The sequence below is a fragment of the Balaenoptera physalus genome, assembly GCF_965194825.1.
Source record: "Balaenoptera physalus genome assembly, contig: HAP1_SCAFFOLD_670, whole genome shotgun sequence".
Taxonomy (NCBI): domain Eukaryota; kingdom Metazoa; phylum Chordata; class Mammalia; order Artiodactyla; family Balaenopteridae; genus Balaenoptera; species Balaenoptera physalus.
The window spans coordinates 49,768-75,330 of NW_028126086.1; the positions used below are offsets into that span (position 1 = coordinate 49,768).

The following is a 25,563-nucleotide window of genomic DNA, read 5'->3' on the forward strand; positions in this document are numbered from 1 at the left end:
GAAGATAGATATGTAGGTACAGAGAAGGTTTTTTCTAGGCATTTTTATTATTCATATTCAAACAAAAGGAAACATATAAAGTATATAATAAGCACCCATGTACCAGCAAATTAAACAGAAGTAAATCTGCCTCCAGGTATTTTAAATATATTTCAAATATAAATATGTATCTATATGTTATGAAGTATGTTAAATTACACACAAACGCATTACCCATCGTAAGAATGAGAATTACCTGAACTACTTAAGATACTCATATATTCTTCCTTATCCCAACCCTCTTCCCCTCCCTACCTCCAGAAGAAATAACTTTGCTGAATTTTTATCCTAAATATTCCCTTGCCCTAAAACGAAAAGAATAATATATTCCACTGTGTGACTATACCACAACTTACTAACTCAATCATTCTGTCAATAAACATTTGCAAAGTATTTCCTCAGTTCTGTTTTGGTTTTTTCCTTAATCCAAACAAGGTTACTATGAGCATTCTTACATACATCCTGGAGTTCATCTACAGTATATGTATCTGGCAGGGTACCCTTATGTTTAGTAAGTGCTTTCCAAAATAGTTGTACCTATTTAAAAACCCAACAGCACTGTGTGAGAAATTCAGTTGCCACATTTACCAACACCTGATACTGTCAGACTTCTTAATTTTTGCGAACACAGCTTACAATGCTAAGTATAAAATGGTTTCTTAATCTGGTCTTATTTTACATTCCACTGCTTACAGTGAGGGTACATAACTTTTCATATTTATTTGCCATGTATATTTCCTCTTATATAAATTTTATTAACACATACACAGGTTGTACGAAAACAAGCATCCTGACCTAAGATACGGGTGCATGCATAAACACCAAAGCAAGCGTTTATTTCTGCGAGAGAATGGAGGGGAATACTCTCAAGAAACGATATGCCAAAGAACTTTGACTCTGTTTGAAATTTTACTTCCCAAGTTGAGTAATTACCATTACTTATTATGTTATTCTCTATGCTTTTTGAATCTCACAAATAATTAAATTATAAAATGTAAAAAGATAATATAAATGCATGGTCAACAAGCAAGCACCCAGCGGACTTCCCTGGCTATCCAGTGGTTAAGACTATACTTTCCAATGCAGGAGGTACAGGCTCAATCCCTGGTCAGGGAGCTAAAATCCCACATGCCTCGGAGCCAAAAAACCAAAACATCAAACAGAAGCAATACTGTAACAAATTCAATAAAGACTTTAAAAATGGTCCACATCCAAAAAAAAAAAAAAAATCTTAAATAAAAAGGTACACTTTTAGGGCTTCCCTGGTGGTGCAGTGGCTGAGAATCTGCCTGCTAATGCAGGGGACACGGGTTCGAGCCCTGGTCTGGGAAGATCCCACATGCCGTGGAGCAACTAAGCCCGTGAGCCACAACTACTAAGCCTGCGCGTCTGGAGCCTGTGCTCTGCAACAAGAGAGGCCACGATAGAGAGAGGCCCGCGCACCGCGATGAAGAGTGGCCCCTGCTCGCCGCAACTAGGGAAAGCCCTCGCACAGAAACGAAGACCCAACACAGCCATAAAATAAAATAAATAAATAAATAAATTAATTAATTAAAAAAAAAAAGGTACACTTTAAAAAAAAACAAACAAGCAAGCAGCCAGGACCACTCTTGAAAAAGTGTTCAAAGGAGTTCTTGGGGAACCAAGAATTAAATGAAATGTAAACCTTGGGAACAGGTAAGCCATGGTGCTACAAACAGTGGTAAACATTAAATTCACTTAAACACAGAAATAAAGGCTAAACAATATGAATCACGATTACAGAAAGGACTTTTTCCCCTTCAAAAAGCAACACAATGTAAATATGAAAAGCACTGTGGACTCAGGAAGGGGGATTATAAACAAACTAAGTATTTTTCATAAAAAGCAGTCAAAGAAACAGAGGCAGATAAATGGAATAGACCAGAAACAGGCCCAGATTTAAACGACAATTTATTTTTGGCATTTCAAATCAGGAGGAAAAAGGTAGATTATTTAATAAATATTATAATGATGACTGGCCACATAGAAGAAGAAAAAGCTGAATCATTAAAGCCAATATATAAATTTTATAAAACAATTTTTAGGTATAAAGAAAAAAGAAACTTTAAATGTACCAGAAGAAAGCATGCGTGAATTACTTAATAACCTTGGTGGGCATAAGGACTTTCTGAGCATGACTGAAAATTGAGAGGACACAGAGGAAAGGACAACTAAATTTGACACATAAATTCTAAAACAAATACCATAAAGGAAGTAAAAAAGAAAATGACAAACAAGAAAATATATTTGTAAAACATGAGGAAAGAGGCCAATTCACTTACTAGGGAACCCCTATAAATCAATAAGGGAAAAAAATAAACCATCTAACAGAAAAATGTAGAAACGACATGAATATGTAGCTTCAAAACGAAGAAAACCCTCTGAAAAAATGCTCAACATGCACTCAAATTTAAATAAATATTAAGCAAGAAAGTAGATATTTTTGGAACTTCCCTGGTGGCGCAGTGGTTAAGAATCCACCTGCCAATGCAGGGGACATGGGTTCGAGCCCTGTTCCGGAAAGATCCCACATGCCGCGGAGCAACTAAGCCTGTGTGCCACAACGACTGAGCCTGCGCTCTAGAGCCCGTGAGCCACAACTACTGAGCCTGTGCGCCTAGAGCCTGTGCTCCGCAACAAGAGAAGCCACTGCAATGAGAAGCCTGTGCACCGCAACGAAGAGTAGCCCCTGCTCGCTGCAACTAGAGAAAACCCACGCACAGCAACAAAGACCCAACGCAGCCATAAATAAATAAATAAATAAATAAATAAATAAATAAATAAATAAATAAATAAATAAATAAATGGGGGCGCGGAGAGACAGGAAGAAAGGGAGGGAGGGAGGGAGGGAGGGAGGGAGGAAGGAAGGAAGGAAGGAAGGAAGGAAGGAAGGAAGGAAGGAAAGGTATTTTTAAATTATCTACCAGGTTACTGGAAATTTTTAAAGGTTTGGCAACAAATGTCTGATGAAGCTGTGCAGAAACTCATCTTAATATATAAAGGCACAAGCTTTTTAGAGAAATGGGCATCCATCAGTTTTTTTAGATGCATACAATATCAATTCATGAATGAGGTATGTTTATGTCATTAATTGTTATGCTACTTTAACAAATATATAAACAAGAAAAAACCCTATAAATATCTACTTATACAGCTATAGGACATCAGTTAATTATGGTGCAAGTAAGACACCGAAAACCAAGCAGACATTAAAGACAATGAGATAAAGCTACATATAAAAAGACACAAAAATACGTTTATTTTTAAACGAATAAAAAAGTATGATCCCACTTGTCTTTTTTTAAAAATGGTGTGTAACATACGTATGCCTACATATGCATAGATATTTTATAGAAGAGTATACAAATAATTATTAACAAGTTACATCTCTAAGGAGCTGCACTGAGAGGGTCAAAGGATGAGAAAAGATAAGTTCATTTCATATGTTTTTGTACTTTTGAATTTTTTTTTACCTTGAATATATATTACTTTCATAATTTAAAACTAGCTAATTTTTTAATCCACATTGTCATTTCTTAGTGTCTTTTCTTTAATTGAGGTATAACTGACATGTAACACTGTGTAGTTTCAGGTGTACAACATAATGATTCAGTATTTGTTTATACTGCAAAATATCACCACAAGTAAGTCTAGTTAACATCTGTTACCATATATAGTTATGAAATTTCTTTTCCTGTGATGAGAACTTCTAAGATCTACTCTCTTAGCAACTTTCAAACATGCAGTACAGTACTGTTAACTATATTTAGTCACCATGCCATACGTAACATCACCAGGACTTAATTATTTTATAACTGCAAGTTTGCACCCTTTGACCCCCTTCTTAGTGCATTAAAATCTAGATTTTAAAACAGTTGAGTACATTTACTCAATATTTCAAATATTTCAAAACAAATATATTTCAAATATACTAGTGATTCTACATTATGCATAAAAATTAGACAAAAAAGTTTCAGAGGCTAAACTTTTACAATGATTGTACAACACTCTCCCCCAAAGTATACTTCAGAATTATTTTTTCTATTAAAAAAATAATCGTGGGCACACTAGAAGTTAGTAGCAAAGTTACAGCAACAATCTACAGTGGGAATAACCCAGGGATTTATAGCAAGCCAAAACATTAATACACATTGACCAAGAAAAAAAAAGAATACTCAAGTGTATAACACGTCTTGCAAAGCTCATGTGTTTCAAAGTTCCCAATTAAAAAGCAATATAGGGACTTCCCTGGTGGTCCACTGGTTAAGAATCTGCCTTCCAGTGCAGGGGACATGGGTTCGATCCCTGGTCGGGGGAATAAGATCCCACATGCCACGGGGCAACTAAGCCCACGTGCCTCAACTAGAGAGCCCGTGTGCTGCAAACTACAGAGCCCATGCACTCTGGAGCCCATGCGCCACAACTAGGGAGAGAAAACCCACATGCCACAACTAGAGAGAAGCCCGCGTGCCGCCAAGGAAAAGCTTGTGCGCCGCAACGAAAGATCCCATATGCTGCAACTAAGACCTGACGCAGTCAAAAACAAACGAACAAACAAAAAGCAATATAGGGGAAGTTTCTACGAGCTAAACATAGTCTAACCATATATCCAGCCATCATGCTCCTAGGTATTTACCCAAATGAGTTAAAAACTTGTGCCCACAAAAACCTGTATGGGAATGTTTATAGCAGCTTTATTCATAATTGATAAAAATTGGAAGCAACCAAGATGTCCTTCTGCAGGTAATTACATAAACAAACTATAGTACATCAGACAGCAGAATATTATTCAGCGATAAAAAGAAGTGAGTTATTAAGCCATGAAATGAAATGGAGGAATTTTAAATGCATATAGTAAGTAAAAGAAACAAGTCCTGGAAAGGGTGCATACTGTATGATTCCAAATACATGACATTCTGGAAAAGGCAAAACTGTAAACAGTAAAAACATCCGTGGTAGCGAGCTGGGAGAGCGATGAATAGGTAGAACACAGAGATCTTTAGGGCAGTGAAGATACTCTGTATGACGCTGTAATGGTGGATTCATGTCATTATACATTCAGCAAAACCCACAGAACTGTACAAGACAAAGAGTGAAACCTACTGTAAGCTACAGACTTTAGTTAATAATAATGTACCAATATCGGTTCATCAATTTTAACACATGTACCACACCAATGCAAGATGTTAATAACGGGAAACTGTGGGCAGGGAGTAAATGGGAAAATGCCCTAAAAATAAAGTCTGTTAATTTAACAACAACAACAAGAAAGCAATAGGGGGTATCTCAAAGGCATAGGGAAGGGAAGAGCCCAGCGGAAGGTGCTCGGCTGGGGGTTGTAGTTAAGGTGGGACAAAACCAGGTGACAAGCAAGGAGGAAGGGGGAAGGGCCGCACCACAGCAAACACAGCACTCGTGTGGCCAGGGAGGGGCTGCTGACCCCGTGCTCCTCTTGGGGAGCTCACAGCCAGCCATTTGTTTGTGTTCTCCGCACTCACGCATTCTCCAAGTCTTGGGAACTGGAACATTTCTCTCTCCCGGCTCAGAAATGATCAGTGGAAAAGGAACCAAAACAAGTACCTCATTATGTGTCAAGATTAATCTGGGAAAACTGTGGGCTGTTGACTGAACTGCTTCTCTTAATCGGCTGGTGCTCTAGCTTTAACAGTTCCCAGGAGACAACCTGAAATCCAGAATCTTCTCAAAATAGAAAAGAGTGGGGGAAATTCTGAATACATCACCAAACAGTAAGAGCCTCAAGCCTTTGGAAAGAGCCCAAAGGCCAAAAGCAAGACCTGCAGAGCTCTGTCCACACTGGTGGGTAACCTGATGATTATCTAACAAATTCAGCATGTGTCTACCAGAGTTCCAGAAGAGTGAGAAACCTTGGGATTCGTCTGAGTTAGAACAATCTTTGATTACAGCTGAGTCACCTCTGTGTTCTTAATACAAGTAAGACCTGGGGTCTTTTCACTGTGTCTATTCATGTGATAAATGTCGCCCTCCAGTGTGAAATGGAAGGACGCCCTTGTTCTGTGGGGAAGACAACTGTGGAAGAAGGAGCTATGAGTACGGAGAGAGCCACCTAGAATGCCCCCTCCAAACCCGTCGGCAGAAGGCCTCTTCCTGGGGGCCTCTAACAGATCCTGAATGCTGCAGAAACCCCAGAGGCTTGGGATCTGGGACCTTCCAGGAACTCAAGATCTCTCTTGCTGAGGTCCTTTCCATCATCACATGGACCAAAGTCTTCACCAAAGCCTTTGTGCGTCTCACCGTCTTCCTTACCAGGAAGCTCCACACGCCAGCCAACTATCTCACTGGCTCCCTGGCCAAGACCAATCTCTTGGCTTTCATCTTGGTCATAGCCATCTGCATCACATATACCATCACCCACACCTGGAACTTTGGCCAAATCCTATGTGACATCTGGCTGTCTTCTGGAATCACGTGCTGTGTGCATCTCTGCATCACTGCTGTGGACGTGTACTGGCCATCACCAACATCCTGTAGTACAATAAACGCCAGATATGCGGCCTCCACAGTCACCACTGTCTGGGCCATTTCATCTCCATCCTGTCACTCTTCTCCCAGATCTCCTACATGATCTACTCCACAGATGGTGCCTTCTACATCCTGTCCGTGCGGCTCATCACCTTTCACACGGCCTCCGGAAGCCACCATATCACCACAGCCCAGTTCATCAGAGTTCACTCTACGCCCTCAACCCCCAGTCTCGCACTCAGCCAGCTCCCCTCTGTCAACCACCTGAAAATCAAGCTTGCTCATAGAATCCTGGAGCAAGGGGATGTTTGCACCTCAAGAAAGGAAAGCCATCATAAAAATAACTATAGCTCTCTTGAGAACCTTTAACTGCCTCTAAACTTACTGTGTTTTCTGGTTTATTTTATGCGGATCCAAAAATTAAAGCTATTTCTATTTTATCAGCAAACAATGGTCCAGGAAACACATCACGAACGTTGAGTCTAATGATGTTAGTACAGCAACTTCTACAACAAAATAAGTAGGCAGAAAGCACTGAAGGCTCTAAGCACTGAAAATGACAGGTATAGAGGCATTATCTTAAAAGAAGCAATAATAATCTAAACCAGTTTTGAAAGTACCTGTGCTACCTATTTGATAACTGTTTTAAGACAAATCAAAGTCTATAACATGACAAATTAGTGAGGCAGCTAGTGTACTAAAAAGAGCACAATTACCGGCCCTCTAGAGCCTACTCCGCTGGCCCTCCACGGCAAAAGGCAAAGAGACTAGACAAAGCATAATACACGTCATATTTGTAGGATGTCCTGTAGTGTCAAAAAGCTTGAACACATACTACTAATTCTCCCAACAGGAAAGTTGTTGTCATGGGAAAAGCTGCATTTTGGAATAAGACCAACCTTGTGACAAAACCTGAAGCTACCACTTTTTTAGCTAAACAAATTTGTACAAATTTGAACCTCCCTTATTATGTAACATGTCTCGGACTTTGTTGGTTTGGGGCTTGTTTTTGTTTTGGGGGCGGGAAAGGGGAGCATGGGAGAATGGATACCAAGGTATAAAAGTGTTTTATTAGTGAGTACTGAAATAACTTAATGGATTGGGACTAACATTTTTCTATTTCCTTTAAGAAATGGCAGAAGATAGTTCAGAGTATATTTTGTGAAAATTTTGTTTTAGCTGTACCTCTAAGCATGTATACTATACGTTGACACAGATGAATGTAACATATATTTCTTATTATGTGTCATGGCCTAAAAATTTAGCCACTGATTATAACAGAGCAATCAAGATCTAAACTCCACTACCAAAAAGTTGCAAGGATTAAACAACATTACAGATATAAAGTGGCTAACATAAGTGCTGCCACTCTACTTTTACAAACTATGATTATTCCAGGATAATGAGGCATTATTTCTAACTTCAAACCCCTGTTCACAGTTATTAAAAACTTTTTTTAATGTTTATCTAGTTAAAAATAAGACGTGCATTAGTTTGAAACAACCTTTGGGTTCTAACCAATGTACTTGTGACTTGGCAAAATCCACCAACGTTACAAATGCATATCCTTTCACCCAGCAATTCTACTTTAAGTAATTTACCTAGAAATATACTTCACATATGAATAAACTAAATATGCACATTTTTAAAATGCAGCATCATTTTACATAACAGCAGAAACTTTAAGCAGACTGTCCATCAGTGGAAACCTTGTAATAAACCGTAGCACATCCACACAGGTGCTGTTGGTAACAATGAAGAAGCCCCGGAAGAAGTTTCAAAATATATTAATGGGAAAAAAGGAAAGGAAAGGAAAGGAAAGGGAAATAAAGGAATGGTAACATCTGTGTTTAGAGAAACATTTTTGCTTTATATGGATTATGCATAAAATGTTTATGGAAGAACACAGAAAGAGGTAAACAGAAAAAAAGAGAATACGTATTTGCCTGTGTATATGTAAACTGTGCCTGGAAGCGTATACAAGAAACGGGTAAAGGGAAGTGAGCAGTTGGGGGTAAGGTGAGAAGAACATATGTATAAAAATGTAAAGCAAAGTAGCATCCACTAACAAGATACTACAGTCACCCATCTAGAGTGATCAAATTTTTATGTTTACTCATTGAAAGCAAATGAAAACCAAATTAACAGAGGACAAATATTGAACATGGTCCTCTGTACACAAAAGAAAAGCTGAATTTGAGGTTTAGTGAAGAGAGTTTTATTCCTGGGCTATTGTTAGAGGTTAAAAATAAACCGGGACAATGTCAAATATTTCTGATCTATCCCCTCAGTGGAGAAGAACAATAAATACCAGTGTCTACTGTAACTATTATCTCAAAGGTACCCTTTAATTTAGCTAAAAGGGGGAGGGGAAGACAATTATCAGTACTTCCCTTATTTATTACAGTGTTAGCCTCTTTCCAGTTATGATTAAGGTAAAATAGGAAAGAAAGTCTTCCTTTCCTTGACATATGTAGATTAGATGTCATTATAGTAGCATGTGTTTCTATTCAAAACTGCAGTCTTGCAAGAATCCCGGCCCACGTACTACACTAATTCATGGCCCTACAGTTGCCATACAAGACAGAAGATTAGGAGAGGTAGAAGAATGCCAATGCAAATACTCTGGCAATTTACAAGGCACTTTTCAGAGACAGTAGCATGGAAAATACTACTGAAGATACCAAACAGTGTTTACTTCGAAAGTTTAAAAACTGAATATACAGAACAGTTTTCACAATCTACCTCCTGCAGCAATGGTTTCAATTACGACCTGCAAAAATATAAACAGAGGAATGAGAGAGAAACTCCAATAGCACTTAGGTACAACTCAGTGGTAGGAATGAGGACGTGGGTCTGATGCGGGACCCTGGGCTCAGAACACCTGCACCTCACCTTCTTCTGAAGGACATTAACTTTCCGCTCCTTCACATCCAGCATGTCCTTGAGGTCATGGCTCTCTCCAGCTTGTGTCCCCTTCTCCTCAGCCATGTCCTGGATTTGTTTTGTCTTCTTATTCAGCATGGTTTCCTTCTCTTCCAAACGCAACCGCAGAGCATCCACCTAAGAATATAACATTTTTACAAATGATTAATTGAAAAGAAAGGAACGTAATTCCTTCCAAATAGATGTGTACAGTTGCCTAAATGATACTTTTAGAGTAAACTTTCATTAGAATCAAATAAAATACCACTCTAAATACAACTGTGACTATTTAGAAATGAAACCCTAAAATTTTGTGAGCACTTCCATGATAAAATAACATTTACATCCGTTAAATTACGGTGTAATCAAAATAAACAGATCTGAATAAAGGGGACAAAATTGGAGAATTTATATAAAGGGGTTGAGTTGAGCTTTGCTACTTCTATAAAAGTGGTATAATCTATTACGTTTCTCAAATTTAGAATCATTTGGAGGATTTAAACAGAATGCCAGGCCAAGCCACCAGTTTCTAATTTGGCAGGGTTGGGGCTCAAGAATCAATATTTCTAACAAGTTCCCAAGTGATGCTACACTGCTTTAGAAAATCTAAAAGTAGAAAGAAAACCGTAAGCGTCACCAAACATGACACTTGCTGTATCAGAGAATACAATCTAGCTGCAGCTGACAATCCCAAAATGCACTTAGAGATCTGTAAGGCAAAGCAAGGTCTACTTTCAGATCTCAAGACTAGTCAGCTAAAGCTTGGTATCCAGGTACCTTTATCACCAAAGTTTCCTACCATCCATTAGATATAACTTTAAAATAATTAGAAATCTAATATAAGTACTTATGTTTTCTTCCAGTTTTGAGATACGACTGACATACGGCACTGTGTAAGTTTAAAGTGTACAGCATAATTATTTGACTTCCATGCGTCATGAAGTGATTATCACAGTAAGTTTTATGAACATCCATTGTCTCATACAGACACAAAATTAAAGAAATAGAAAACAACCTTTTCCTCATGACGAGAACTCTTAGGATTTTCTCCCTTAATGACTTTCACATACAACACACAGACGTGCTGATTATCTTTATCCTGTTGTGCACCGCACCCCAGTACTTATTTACCTGATATCTGGACGTTTGTACCTTTTGACTGTCTTCATCCAATCTCCCCTCCCCTGATTCCTCACCTCTGGTAACCACATATCTGGTCTCTTGTTCTGTTTGTTTGTCAAGTATAACTGACCTACAGCCCTATGTTACTTCCTGAAACACAGCAGTGTAAGTTGATTTTACTATACATTTCAAAAAGTCTATTACAATACGTCACCACACAATAATATTCCATAGTTACTGACTGTATTCCCCACACTGTACATTTCATCCCCTTGACTCATTTACTTTTGTAACTGGAAGTTTGTCCCTCTTAATCTCCCTCACCTATTTCTTTCCTCTCCCCATCCTCCTCTCCTCTGGCAACTACCTGTTTGTTCTCTATATCTATAATTCTGTCTCAATTTTGCTATGTTTGTTCATTGGCTTTTTAAGATCCCACATAGACGCGAAATCACACAGTATTTGGCTTTCTCTGTCTGGCTTACTTCACTTATTAGCATAATGTCCTCAAGGCCCATCCATGTTGTCACAAACAGTAGGATTTCCTTCTTTCTCATGGCTGAATAATAATATACACATACACAGACAACATCTTCTTTATCCATTCATCCACTGATGGACACTTAGGTTGCTTCCATATCTTGGTTCATTAATGCTGTAATGAACATAGGGGTGTATGTATCTCTTATAATTAGTGTTTTTGTTTTCTTCAGATAAATACCCCAGAGTGAACTGCTGGATCATACAGCAGTTCTACTTTTAATTTTTTGAGGAATCTCCATACTGTTTTCCATAGTGGCTGCACCAACTTACATTCCTACCAACAGTGCACAAGGATTCCCTCTTCTCCACAGACCACAGACTCACCAGCACTTGTTATTTGCTGGCTTTTGGATAATAGCCACTCTGACAGGTGTGAGGTGATATCTCATTGTAGTTTTGATTTGCATTTCCCTCATGATTAGTGATGTTGAGCATCTTTTCACGTGCCTGGTGGCCATCTGTATGTCTTCTTTGGAAAAATGTCTACTCAGATCCTCTGCCCATTTTTTAATCAAGTTTTTTTTTTTTGATGTTGAATTGTATGAGTTCTTTGTATATTTTGGACCCCTTATTGAATAATTATCTGCAAATATCTTCTCCAATTCAGTAGGTGGTCTTTTTGTTTTGTTAATAGTTTCCTTTGCTGTGCAAAAACTATGTAGTTTGATGTGGTCCCACTTGTTTAGTTTTGCCTGTTTCCCTTGCCTGAGGAGACATATCCAAAAAAAATTACTAAGACCGATATTGAAGAGGGTACTGCCTATGTTTTCTTCTAGAAGTTTTATGGTTTCAGGTCTCACATTTAAGTCTTTAATCCATTTTGGTTTTTTGGTTATTTTCTTAAATTAATTTATTTATTTTTGACTGCGTTGGGTCTTTGTTGCTGCACGCGGGCTTTCTCTAGTTGCGGCGAGTGGGGGCTACTCTTTGTTGTGGTGCGCGGGCTTCTCATTGCGGCAGCTTCTCTTGTTGTGGAGCACGCGCTCTAGGCACACGGGCTTCAGCAGTTGTGGCACGCGGGCTCTAGAGCGCAGGCTCAGTAGTTGTGGCACACAGGCTTAGTTGCTCCGTGGCATGTGGATCTTCCTAGACCAGGGCTCAAACCTGTGTCCCCTGCATTGGCAGGAGGATTCTTAACCACTGTGCCACTAAGGACGTCCTTTTAATCCATTTTGAACTTGTTTTTGTGCATGGTGTGAGAGAGCAGTCCAGTTTCATTATTTTTCATGTAGCTGCCCAGTTTTCCCAACACCGTTTGTTGAAGAAGCTGTCTTTCCCCCACTGTATATTCTTGGCCCTTTGTCATAGATTAATTGCCCATATAAATGTGGATGCATTTCTGGGCTCTCTATTATGTGCCATTGATCCATGTATCCATTTTTGTGCCAGTACCACACTGTTTTGAATACTGTAGCTTTATAATATAGTTTGAAATCAGGGAGCATGATACCTCCAGCTTTGTTCTTCTTTCTCAAGACTGTTTTGGCTATTTAGGGTCTTTTGTGTTTCCATACAAACTTTAGAATTATTCTAGTTCTATGAAGAATGCCATTGGCATTTTGTACTTATTTTAAAATCTATTCACAGCAAATTTCATTAAACATACTCACACACCAAATTCTTTTGTTTTTTTGCTTTCCCACTAAGGATTTATAATTCAGCAAATAGTTACACATTTGATTACAGAAAAACAGGGAGGTGGGTTTCTTTCTGTTCAACAAAAATATAACATGAGTCACACATGCAAGCCACTTCTGAAATTTTTAATTTTCTAGCAGCCACATTAAAAAGTGATAAAGGAACAGGTAAAATTAATTTTAATAATATATTTTATTTAATCTAATATATATACACATTATTGTCATTTCAAACCTGTAGTCTATATAAAAAAACTATTAACAAGCTACTTTACGTTTCTGTTTTGTATTAAGTCTTCAAAGCCCAATGCATATTGTAATTGACACTTATGTCACATCTCAATTTGGACTTGCCATGTTTCAAGTGCTCAATAGCCACATGTGGCTGGTGGCTACACACTGACAGTGCACATCTAAGATAACAAGTACGTTTCTACAGAACATCTTTAATCTTGAACTTGTCCTATATTATTTTTCCTGTCTGAATGTAGAATAACCCACAAAGAAAAAAATAGGTCGGACTTCCCTGGTGGCGCAGTGGTTAAGAATCCGCCTGCCAATGCAGGGGACACGGGTTCGAGCCCTGGTCCAGGAAATTCCCACATGCCGCGGAGCAACTAAGCCCGTGCGCCACAACTACTGAGCCTGCGCTCTAGAGCCCGCAAGCCACAGCTACTGAGCCCGTGTGCCACAACTACTGAAGCCTGTGTGCCTAGAGCCCGTGCTCTGCAACGAGAAGCCACTGCAATGAGAAACCTAATTTATTTTTAAAATAGGTAATATGGGTAATGACTCACAGAGAGAATACCAAAACATCAGGAAATATTATTATTACCTTATATCACAACTATATTATTACATCAATAACATATTATTACATCAATAACATATTACATCAATAACATATTATTACATCAATAACATATTGAAACTATATTATATCAAAACAATAAGGTATCTGAGAACCAGTACTGTATGTTTAGTGGCACTTACTGCTCAATAAGTATTGTGGAAAATTTCCTAGGAGACCAGTCTCATTTGAGACTGATATAGATAAGCCATCGTGTACTTACAAATTACGTTGGACCACGCTGGAGAGGAAAAACATGTAAATAAACAACATTCCACTCTGCTAAACTCTATTTCTCTCAACCACTTCAATGCCACCAGTCTCACCAAGCCAGAAATAGGGGAAGCCGTCTTTTCAGGTCCCATTTATAATTCGTCAGCACAAGTTCCACTGCCCCCTCAATAAACACTCTTGCACCTGGAATTTTCCTCTATTCTACTTTAATTAATGATACAGGGTAAGCCTTACTACATTCTGGAAAGGTCCACCTAAGAACTTTCAAACTCTGAAAATCTTATTTCTGAAACACGGTTCTTTCCTTTCTTCTACGCCTACTAAATCTACTCTTTGTCCATAGTATAACCTCTGACCTATCATCCCTAACTTTTTGTTATTCACCTCCATTCTGGTTTTATTTATTTTTCTCCCAGCCTGAGCAATCATTTCAAATACAGCCTCACATCATCTTTTTTTTTCCAGTCATGTTTATTTTTACAAACCTTTACTTCTGTATTAAACAGTTTTCTCCATTCTACCCTCAGACTTCTGAACCTTCCTGCACATGGTCATGTATATGCTTGCCAAGCACACACACAGTACATCAAAAGTCCTCAGAATTCTATTCTCAAGCATCGTATTTTCTTCCCTTGTATTTTCCCTGTGGAAAATTTCAATTTCCCATGGTAACCGGCAAAACTGGTACTTTGAGAAGAAAGCAGACCCAAGATCTCAAAGCTAAAAATAAGTGATGGAGCATGGATTTAAGATTAAATGGTCTGTCTTCAGATCCTAAGCTCTTAACCACTAATTCTGTAAGATTTCATATATGTAAAATTCTAGAAAATGCAAACTAATTACAGTAACAGAAAGCAGACCGAGGGTTGCCTGGATATGAGGGAGGAAGTGGGGAGGAGAGAAGAATATCAGGGAGAGGCAGAAGAAAGGGGTTACAAAGAGGGACAAGAAAACCTTGGGGACAGGTGTTCTTTATCTTGACCGTGCCATTGGTTTCAGAGGTGTATGTGCCGAAACTTACCAAACTGTACATTTTGAATATATGCAGTTTATTTGATGGCAATAAATTTGATTTTTTTAAGTAAGCAAAATTAGAAAGCATGGTATTAGAACAGGAATAAACCAACAGACGTTTGCCACAGAAATGCAAGCCCAGACACACACACTCACACCATTTAGTGACCCATACACATATAAACAGAGGTGACACTGTAATCAGTGAGGAAAGCACAGAGTATCTGATAAACTGTTCTTAGACAACTGGCTACCCATACTGGGGGAGGGGGGAAGAACCCTGACTCATACACAAAAATGAATTCTAGATGAATTAAAGCTTTACATATAGAAAGCTAATCTTTAAAACTTTTAGAAAGAAAGATACTGTTTAAGTATCTTTTAAGACAGGGCAGCATGGAAGGATTTTTTTTTTTTAAAGACACAGAAAGGATACATCGTAAAGAAGAAATACTGGTAAAGCCAACTACGTTAAAATTCAAAACTCCTACACGTCATTTACCATCTTAAAATGTTTTAGTATTTTACCTATATTTTAAGTGCCTGAAATAGTTCTTAGTAAACATACTACTAAGGAAAATAGAGGCATATTTATACTAACTTTTTTTTTTTAATTTATTTTATTTTATTTATTTTTATTTTTGGCTGTGTTGGGTCTTCGCTGCTGTGCACGGGCTTTCTCTAGTTACAGCGAGCAGGAGCTACTCTTCATCGCAGTGTGTGGGCTTTTCATTGTAGTGGCTTCTCTTGTGGCAGAGCGTGGGCTCCAGGCGCACGGGATTCAGCAGTTTTGGCACACAGGCTCAATAGCTGTGGCTCGTGAGCTCTAGAGCGCAGGCTCAGCGGCTGTGGCGCACAGACTTTGTTGCTCCACGGCATGTGGGATCTTCCTGGACCAGGGATCGAACCCGTGTTCCCTGTATTGGCAGGCGGATTCTTAACCACTGCGCCACCAGGGAAGTCCCTACACTAGCTTTTTAAAATGTTGATATTTTGTGAACTGGTCAAAATAAATATGATGCAATACTGAACTTCAAGTTTCAAAATGTATGACCATTTACAATCACTCCAAAAAAATTAAATGCCTAGGTCTAAATCTAACAAAACATGTATAGGCTCTGTATGCTGAAAATTACAAACGGCTAATGAAAGCAACTGAAGAAGATCTAAATGAGTTCTTCCCATGAATAGTATATGAAATGGAAACTTGACATGTGTAAAGATAGCCAATCTACTTAAATTTTTCCTCAAAGATGAGGAAAAAGAAAAGATTACTCAGCAGTGACCAAAAACAAAAAAAGTGTTTTACTGACAAACAGTAGAACTACAATAAGCCAAGCCCAGCGAATCCAAAAGATGTTACATTACAAATTTCCAGTTTTGGTGCCTGAATTCAGCACTAGAGAGCTCAGAGCAAGAATTAAAATCCAATGCAGAACAAAGAAGGAATACATGATCACCACTGAGTTCTCCAATGGTCCTTTCTAAAGTGCAAGGTGACAAAATTCCTTAAGTTACCCCCAGTTTTCCTTCATCTACCTATTAAAATCAGAAACACTCCACTATGCAAAGAAGGAAAAAAGGTCCAGAAGGGAAATGTCAGAACAGACTGAATATTTATTCAATAGGGAGAAAAGAACTGCCACCACAGAGCAAAGATTCTTGTGAATAGGAAATTCAACGACCAGGCTGTCGAGATGCCAGAAGAACTCACTGACCCTTATCCACCTGGCGTTTGTTGAGGCTCAGCTCCAGCCGGCCTACGTGGCTACTAGTCCCATCTGACAGCATCAGATGTGGCTCCTATTAGTGAACCCATTACAGGGCATCCATCAGCCAGGGCGAGTCAAGAGGGAGCTCCTTGAACCCTCTGACCCGCTGCACAGTTAAAGAGGTCAAAGTCTTAGAAAGTACACATGCCAGAAATCTAAAAATAAATAAATCTCATGCCAAGTCATTTCTACCTAATTCCTACATTCTAGTTTGTATTCTGTATACTATATATTCCACTTCTAATATGTATTCTATATATTCCAATAACCACAAGCAGAAGAACAAAGCAACTCACCTTAAAAACATTTTACCCAATACCCTTGAAATACACTATTAAATTCTTATTGCAGAAGTCAAAAGCCCAGACATTTAAACCTGTAGATAAGCTTGAACTGCCTTGTCTCTCAGTTCTTCTCAGCATTAATTTCAGAAAAATGAAAGGCTTTCCATCTGTGGGTCAGGAATCAGAATACAGCAGGAAAACGTCCCTCATCACTTCTAAGTGTTTCTCATTCTGATGGGACCAATGTCTCAGGATAATAACCGTGAGGCCTCATATTGCTGCTTCTTTACCAAAAGTACCCAGATGCCCCAGCTGCACTTTTACGTTAGATCCCTGACTCTGCTAAGTGACCTGGAAATGGGCCTGCACTAACCACTCATAAATACCCGCATGCCGATTTGAGGGAATGTCAGGTATGAGACCCACAAGAATTGGTGACTGAAAAAGGTAAAGAATGAAATCTCCTGTTCTAAACATACAAACCTTTGGTGTTACTGCAGTGGGAAATGCAGGTTTTGATATTAAAAATATTTCATATCACAAATATTAGCCACAGAAACTACCCAAGCCCACAGTCTAATTACTAAGTGATCTTTTCAATTCAAATCACCTGTGTACACTTTTTCTTGATCTGCTTTTTCATGCAATGCAGAATTTAAATGGGCTAGTCTGGAGAGCTGAGATAAAAATAACCACAAAAACCACTTTGCTACTACTAGATTAATTGCTCTGAATTCTACACTGATCTTTTGGTTTGGTGTGAACTAAATTCAGAGTATAATTTTGCGTGAGGTCCGTATTTTGCAAACCACAAAAAACATATTCAGGAAAACCCCTCACAGACTAGCAGGACACACAGTCATCACCCTAACACCATTCTTGGCAGGAGGAATAAGACCTTTTTTATTCACATCAACTGAGCTGGAGGAACAGCATCTAACCAGCTTGCCAAGCATCCAGGTCTGTGGCAAACAGGTTATGCCAACTTCAACAAAATCAGAAGGTTTTTCCTCCACAAGACTTTCTCTACCAAAGGACATGAACAGAAAAATGGCTACCTTGCTGTTTTGGCCTTTTACTTCTGACCACAAAAGTATTAATTATCTCAACCCATCTTAACCTTCTTTTGTTTTACATCAATAAACAGATCTACCTAAGAGCACATTAGCACTAGTAACTGCATGCCAGTGACAAGGGCATGTTTCCTATAATCCCTCTTTTGCAATTATATGACTCACTGCCTTTCTAACTCTCTGACCACACCTTTTCAGTTTTCTTCACTGGATCCGCTGTCATTTCCCCCTCTTTACATCTCACTCGATACAACCTTGCTCTGGAGAAACCAATTCATCCCTAAGGCTTTAGCCACTACCCCCATCATGACAGCTTCCTAATATTTATTCCTAGCCTATTCCTAGCCCCAACCAGTTCTAAAAACCTGAGATTCTAACAAAAGTTTCTGCTTTCACTGAATATTTAGTTTAGAATGAGCTTTTTTTGTTTTAATCTTTTCTTTTAAAGGACCTTTAAAGATCACCTAATGTGGTCACACATAAATGTAAGTTAAATCTGAGTACTGTCTACTATATTATTTTCTGCATTTTTCCTGTATTTCATAAATTTTTTTTTTAATTTATGTATTTATTTATTTGGCTGTGTTGGGTCTTTGTTGTTGCGCGTGGGCTTTTTTTTAGTAGCGGCAAGCGGGGGCTACTCTTAGTTGCGGTACGCGGGCTTCTCATTGCGGTGGATTCTCTTGTTGCGGAGCACGGGCTCTAGGCGCGTGGGCTTCAGTAGTTGTGGCACATGGGCTCAGTAGCTGTGGCTCACGGGCTCTAGAGCGCAGGCTCAGTAGTTGTGGCGCACGGGCTTAGTTGCTCTGCGGCATGTGGGATCTTCCCGGACCAGGGCTCGACCCCGTGTCCCCTGCTTTGGCAGGCGGATTCTTAACCACTGCGCCACCAGGGAAGTCCCCATAAACTTTTAAAAAGGTAAATAATCTAAACTACTCCTAATTTTAAAGCTGAGGAAATCAAAGCCGAAACTAAGTGACTTGCCGAAGATCACTAAGTATAATTTCCTATCACCACATCTCCCACTGTTCCCATCTAGAAAGGAGGATGACTGAAGGGCGTTGGGTCATGAGGCTGAGAGTGTACACAAGCAGACCTTTTTAAAAGGCTATTTCAACTGCACTGAGTTCTGTCTGACATCCCAACAAAAGGTTGAAGAGCTCAGAGAAACTTGCAAAAGGCCACAGGCAGAGATGTGTCATTCAACAGTGCACAGTTTATCTGTACAAAGGTGGGGAGAGGGCTACAAAGTTATCATCTAAAAAAACCAGTGGTGATATTTTAAACCCACTGATATTTAATATTCACCTCCAAATTCAGATGAGAACTTCATAATTTAAAAAATCTATCCTAGCCACATTAAACATCTATTCTAACCTTAGGAAGGTGGTATTATTATTATTCTCAGTGACAGATGAGAAAATGGAGGATTACAGAGGGAAGATAACTCATCCAAGGTAACATAACTAATAAATGTAGAAGGCTATTTCAAGCCTAGGTCTGGCTCCAAAGCCCATGCTTTGACCACAGTGCTACTAAATCCAGACCACCTCTGTGAAGGTCAACCGATTAAAGGAGATGTTCATAAAACTGGAGCAATTCCATAGATACTATACACTGTACACTGCCCAACACAAAAGGACCTCATTCCATGGACCCTGAACAGGAAAAACACCAGGTCTTTTCCCACATCCCGTTTTTCCTTCAAGAATTTTAAAATTAAAAAAACAAAACAAAACAAAAAACTCCTGAATCCATGTTCTTTTTCATATGTGCTTAATTTTGTGATTTGAGAGCTGGATGAAAGTCTAGGGTAGCTTCAGAGAGGAGGATGAGATCGATAAAGAGCAATTATAGGGGGCCTCCCTGGTGGCGCAGTGGTTAAGAATCCTCCTGCCAATGCAGGAGACAAAGGATCGAGCCCTGGTCTGGGAAGATCCCACATGCCGCGGAGCAACTAAGCCCGTGCGCCACAACTACTGAGCCTGTGCTCTAGAGCCTGCGAGCCACAACTAATGAGCCCGCGTACCACAACTACTGAAGCCTGCAAGCCTAGAGCCTGTGCTCTGCAACAAGAGAAGCCACCGCAATGAGAAGCCTGTGCACCACAACAAAGAGTAGCCCTTGCTCGCCGCAACTAGAGAAAGCCCGCGCGCAGCAACGAAGACCTAATGCAGCCAAAAATAAATAAATAAAATTATTTTTTTAAAAAAGAGCAATTACAGGAACAGAAAGATAGCAATTATAGAAATAGGTGAGAACTTTCAAAGAGCTGGTTCAAACTGTCTTTTATGGGATCCAACAGGAGAAAGCTGCTTTGGAAAAAGTGAGCCTTGTCAAGTATCACCAGAGTAATTTAAGAAAAAATAGCAAATCCTGATAAACAGGCATATAACATTCATACAATCACCCCAAATTCAAAAGGAAGTTAGCTTTTCTACTGTTATCTTTTAGAATGAGACCCTTATATTTGAGCAGTAGTCCTAATAACTTACAGGGGTAATTGATGAAACTCAGTTAGTCCTAAAAACAAATACAAAAACCATCCAAGAATGACCACAAATATAGTCTTTGTTCTCTATGGTACAAGAAACCAATCACAAGCCCATCTGTGTGAGACCTAGCTAATAAGAACACTATTTCAGAGGGGGGTACAAAGAGAAGGATGGGTTGCCAAGGGGAAGAAGTCATCTATTAGACTGTGACAAGCTTTTAAGTGTTTGCATTATCATTAACCAACTGCCTGGTTCCCTGGTTCCCACACCTGCCACCTCCATCCAAAACTATCACAGCAGCACTTGGCAACAGGCTCAGCTCCAAAACTGGCGCCCTCTTCTGACCCTTTTGTAGTACTGCATTCATACCAGGCACTGATGTGAAAATCTCTAATAAAGCCACAAATTAATAAATTTGCAGGTAACATTTGTCAGATAATTCTGTATTTGCAATTCCCTGAATAAACCTTACTTTAGCTTGATAAAAATGTCAAATAGCAGACCTTCTACATAAAATTTATGCCAATGAAAAGAAAAGCAACAAAGTTCTCTTACCGTTTTAACAGTTTACATATATTAGCTGATAGTATTACAAGAATTAGAAGGATGCCAATAACTGACAGACAAAGACCTTACTATGTGCCAGGCACTAGGAGTGAATAAATTAGTTTAATGCTAACAACCTAATGAGGCAGGAACTCCTCTTCATCTTACAGGTGTAAAACGAGGCACAATGAACTTAAGTAATGTGCCCAGGACCTGGTAGCAAGTGGTAAAACTGAAGTTCACACTCAGTAACTGTGACTCCAGAGCCAGAGCCTTATCTACCCCAAAATATCCCTCTGAGGTATCATGATAAAATGAAACGTGATCAAAATAGAAAAAGTATAAGTTGTAAGGAAAATTATAAATACATCATCCAAATCTCTCATTTTCAACAAAATCCCTAACTGTAAAAAAATAAAATACTACATGAAACATTTTGGTCATTTTCCCATTCCTCCTCGCTTGAAGATTCTGAACTTCTGGGTCTAAGATGTTTTTATGCCTTCTTTTTACTACCCATTCCTTTCTTCATTACACTATGCCTTTATTTATCTATTATCTTGTTCTTTAAAAGAAAAGAAAAAATTAATCCATACTATACGCTTTATTTTTCTTCTATACAGCAGAACTGCTTACCTATTCCTACCTAAATTCTCTATTTCATTGAGATCTTTAGAAAATATTTTCCTTAAGACAGTAAATCCAAATAGCATCATCAATTCCTTCTCATTGCAAATATGATAGATTCTCATCTGCCTGGAATTATTTAGTGTGTTCCTACCTCTAATCAAGGCTGGCAGACTAGATAATCTTCTAATATTTCTAAAAATGCTAACTTTATTTTCAAACAGGACATGAAGGCACATGTCTAATAATCTGCAGTTCAAAACAAGATTTATCTCAAACATTTCTAGATTCCACAGTTTGCCTACTTAAAGCTATTCATAATACCAAAAATTAAGGACACTTAATAACCCAACACAGGCTGACCAAGCTCACTCCCATTCATGACTGAAAGATTTACCACGGGTGAAAACAAATGCTTTTACAACTATCATTTCATTTCATAACATTAGTTTAAAGTCTACTTAGAAGCACAGACTTAGTCAAAGTCTGAAGTATCAAAAACATATATTAACTGCACTGGTTTAATTTGTTAGATACAAGAACAATAGAAACAAGATGGTTATAGTTTAGTACTATAACTGACCACATCGCTAAAGAATCCATCACAACATTATTCATAGCTCCCGTATCTCAACACAACAAGAAGTGCACAGGTAATACACAAGAATAGGTGCCAAGGAATGGGCTCCGTGCAAATCCCACAACTCCTTTTACCTCGTTCTGCAGGATGGCAGCCCTCGAGGCTCCTTAGCAGTCAAGGACTCCTTCAGCACTTCAATGTGCTGCTTGCTGTCTGAGAACTGGTTGGTGAGTGTTTCTAGCTTTGTCTGTAGGGCTAGTAGTTCTGTGTCCTTTCTGGACAGCTCCTGCTTCACCTGACCAATCTAGAGAAGAAGAAAAAGCAGTGTAAGGAAAAAAGAAATAAAACCACCACCTCTGATCTGGATCTTTGACAGATCCACGTCAAGATATACAGCATTAACTTTATGACAGGACACAATTCATCTTTTTGCACCATCTAATCTTAGCTGACCACCCCCACACACACACAAAAAAACAAAGCTTATTCAACTAATAGCAAAATTTCCAGTTTTCATTTATTGTCTCCCCTAAACTTCTGAAATCCATTAGAAAAGGAATGGAAGAAGAAAAATCCCAATTCACTTAGATGACTATGAGACAGCAGTAAGCATCTGAACACGACTAAAGCAGTTTTCATCTTATTAAGTCATAAGAAACTTCAAATCATACAGCAGGATTAGTGTAGATGGAATACAGAAAGAAAAAAGAAACTTCCTACTATTGCTATTTAAACTCAAAAGCTGCACATTTATTTTTTCATTGTTTTTTTTTCATTCTCAAATGAAAGTGTACATAAAGTCCTTCTTAAAAAGCCACTTTAGTGTTATAAGGCATTATAAACATGTGCTTTCTAAAAATTATATAATTTTGAGGAGTTAGGGGTACTGACCTAAAAGAAAGATTCCACCTACAAAGTTATATTACCTACAACATGTCATATCAACTAAATGGATAAAAGTATATAACCTAAATAAAGAACGCATAAAATCTCATTCTCTAAGAATCTACATGTGTAATCAAATTTGAATTACTCTGACAGAGTAATCCATAAATCAACAGGTGCCACTCACTCCCCCATAAATTTTTCTCATCTTAACTGAGAAAACATTTAACATCAAACATCTCCTTTACATTTCTACCGTGTTTCTAAGAATTTTTACTCTTTTATTCTAAATGTAAGCCAAATTAACAGAAATCATATCTGTTTTTACATTGTATCTACTGCCTAAGCAAGGTAGCTATGCACTAAAATATAGACTCTTGGAAGTATAAATTTCACAAGAAGTCAGTAATCTCAGTACCACTGATGAAACAAAAAATACTTTTTAAAAAGGTGAATGTATCTAAAGTATTTTGACTGAAATAATCTTAGGCATAAGGGACAAAGTTTTTGAGAACAATTTCCCATGAGAAAGTATGAAATAAATTTTACTGTAATTAAAATTACTTTTAAGGAGGACTAAAAACAAACTTATAATTTACTGTTCTGTTTCATCAGGAAGACAAGCATTTTTCTCATATGCATGAAATCTCTACTTACAAATAGAATATTCATTCATTCAACAAACATTTCTGTGTGCTCACTGTATGCAAAATACTCGCAGCTGCTAAGGACATCACTGGAAGATAGCTGTAAACAGCAGCTACTTCCATCCTGTAACACAGATACGTACCCAGGAGCTGCCACATACTGTAATGGTGTAGCATCTTTCATGACATCCCTTTACCAACATCCCACCCCTAACAAACAGAATGCACTAAAAACGCACTTGTGGTATGAATGAATAGTCAGGAGAAACGTTCAAAATGTTCTCACCTCATCAGCTAAAGAACTATGGCTTAAAGATTACTCAAATTTCCAGCTACCTCTAGACCATGTGATCAAAAATAAATATAAAATCTCAGTTTCCTCATCATCTGCATTACTAAATAATCCTCAAATAATGCTATACTGACCATAAAGACTGAGAAAAAGAAGAAAATATCCTAAATAGAAGAGTTTAGAAGCACAAATTTTCCTTAAAAGTTAGGAGCATAAGGCTTTTGCAGTCAATCCCATGTGAGAACGAACGAGTGTGTCTTCTTGGGTAACTACCTCTCTAAGCCTTGGTTTCCTAATCAGTAAGATGGAGAAAGCAAACCAGTGCCACTGTACTGCGTACAGATTAAACCAAAAAAGTGTATAGAATGTTTAGCCTGTTGTTCGACACAAAAAGAAATTAATACTACTAGCTGAGGGAAAAAAAGTTATAGATCAACTTCTCCTCTAGACAATACATGGTTACAACAAACCAAATTGGACCCTTTTAGACAAAATATCTCACTTTTCTATCTATACTATAAAGTGGTCCATAAATAGCAAACACACTAAATTAGCACAAGTGGTTTTTTTTTCTTTCTTTTAATGCTGCATTCCAGTCTTATCCTACCGTAATTTTCAGAAGCAGTTTTTTTCCTGACACTTGTGAGACAAATGCGTGCACAGCCTAGTATAGGGCAGTGGAGTGCAGAGCTTACCAGCACAGGTTCTGGAACCAAATGGCTTGTGTAAAAATCAAACTCTGCCTCTTACTAACTGTGCTTCCTGAGCACCACTGTGTTACCTCAGCTTCCTTATCCATAAATTGGGTTGAGAATATACCTACCTTACTAGGTTATAAAATGCTTATAATAAGTACTCAAGTGTCAGCTATTTTATTATAATCATTTTATCACAGTTTGAAATGGAATTTCAAGTTCTCTAGACAGATGATTGAGCTACTGAATAGATTTAGAGACTTTAAGTTTCATGCTACTTCTAACTGACCAGATAACTAAATAAGCTAATCACTTCTATACATCTGTTCCAAAGAAAGTAAAATTTGTTGCAAAATCACCTATCGGGGACTTAAAGATGATGTCTACATATGAAGGTAAAGCACTTCACTCAAGAAATCAGATTCAAATAAACCCTGGGTGATGGACCTAGAACATCTGCACATTCTTTGTACCTAAGAAGAGAAAGAGACCATTCACATAAATCGACAAGTTTCTGGTTAACAGGAAAGGAGTGGAGAAAAAACAGCTTTGAAGCACCATCCACACAGTGACAAAGCAACAATAAAAAACCAAGGACAGGGCTTCCAGAGCACATGAGGGCTCGCTGCACACAGGGTGGCACGTGGGTCAAACCGGTGAACAGGAGTCAGTTAAAGAGCAGAGCAGGCTGGTTAGTGCTAGTCCCGGGCAAAGCTGCCGACCACAGAGTGAAAGTGCGAGCACCCAGAGCCAGAGCAGCAGGGTCCCACTGTGGGATCAC

At 38.5% G+C, this 25,563-nt stretch overlaps 1 protein-coding gene across 1 annotated transcript in view; it reads right to left on the reverse strand.

Annotated features, from left to right (window-relative positions):
* The window catches only part of LOC309653603 (ELKS/Rab6-interacting/CAST family member 1-like), a gene marked incomplete at its 5' end in the record, with an annotated part of 111,814 nt that overhangs the window by 36,959 nt on the left and 49,292 nt on the right, over positions 1–25,563 (reverse strand). The window contains 3 exon segments of the mRNA XM_082478490.1: positions 9,457–9,624; positions 22,398–22,424; positions 22,427–22,567. Of these exon segments, the coding sequence (XP_082334616.1) occupies positions 9,457–9,624; positions 22,398–22,424; positions 22,427–22,567 (336 nt within the window).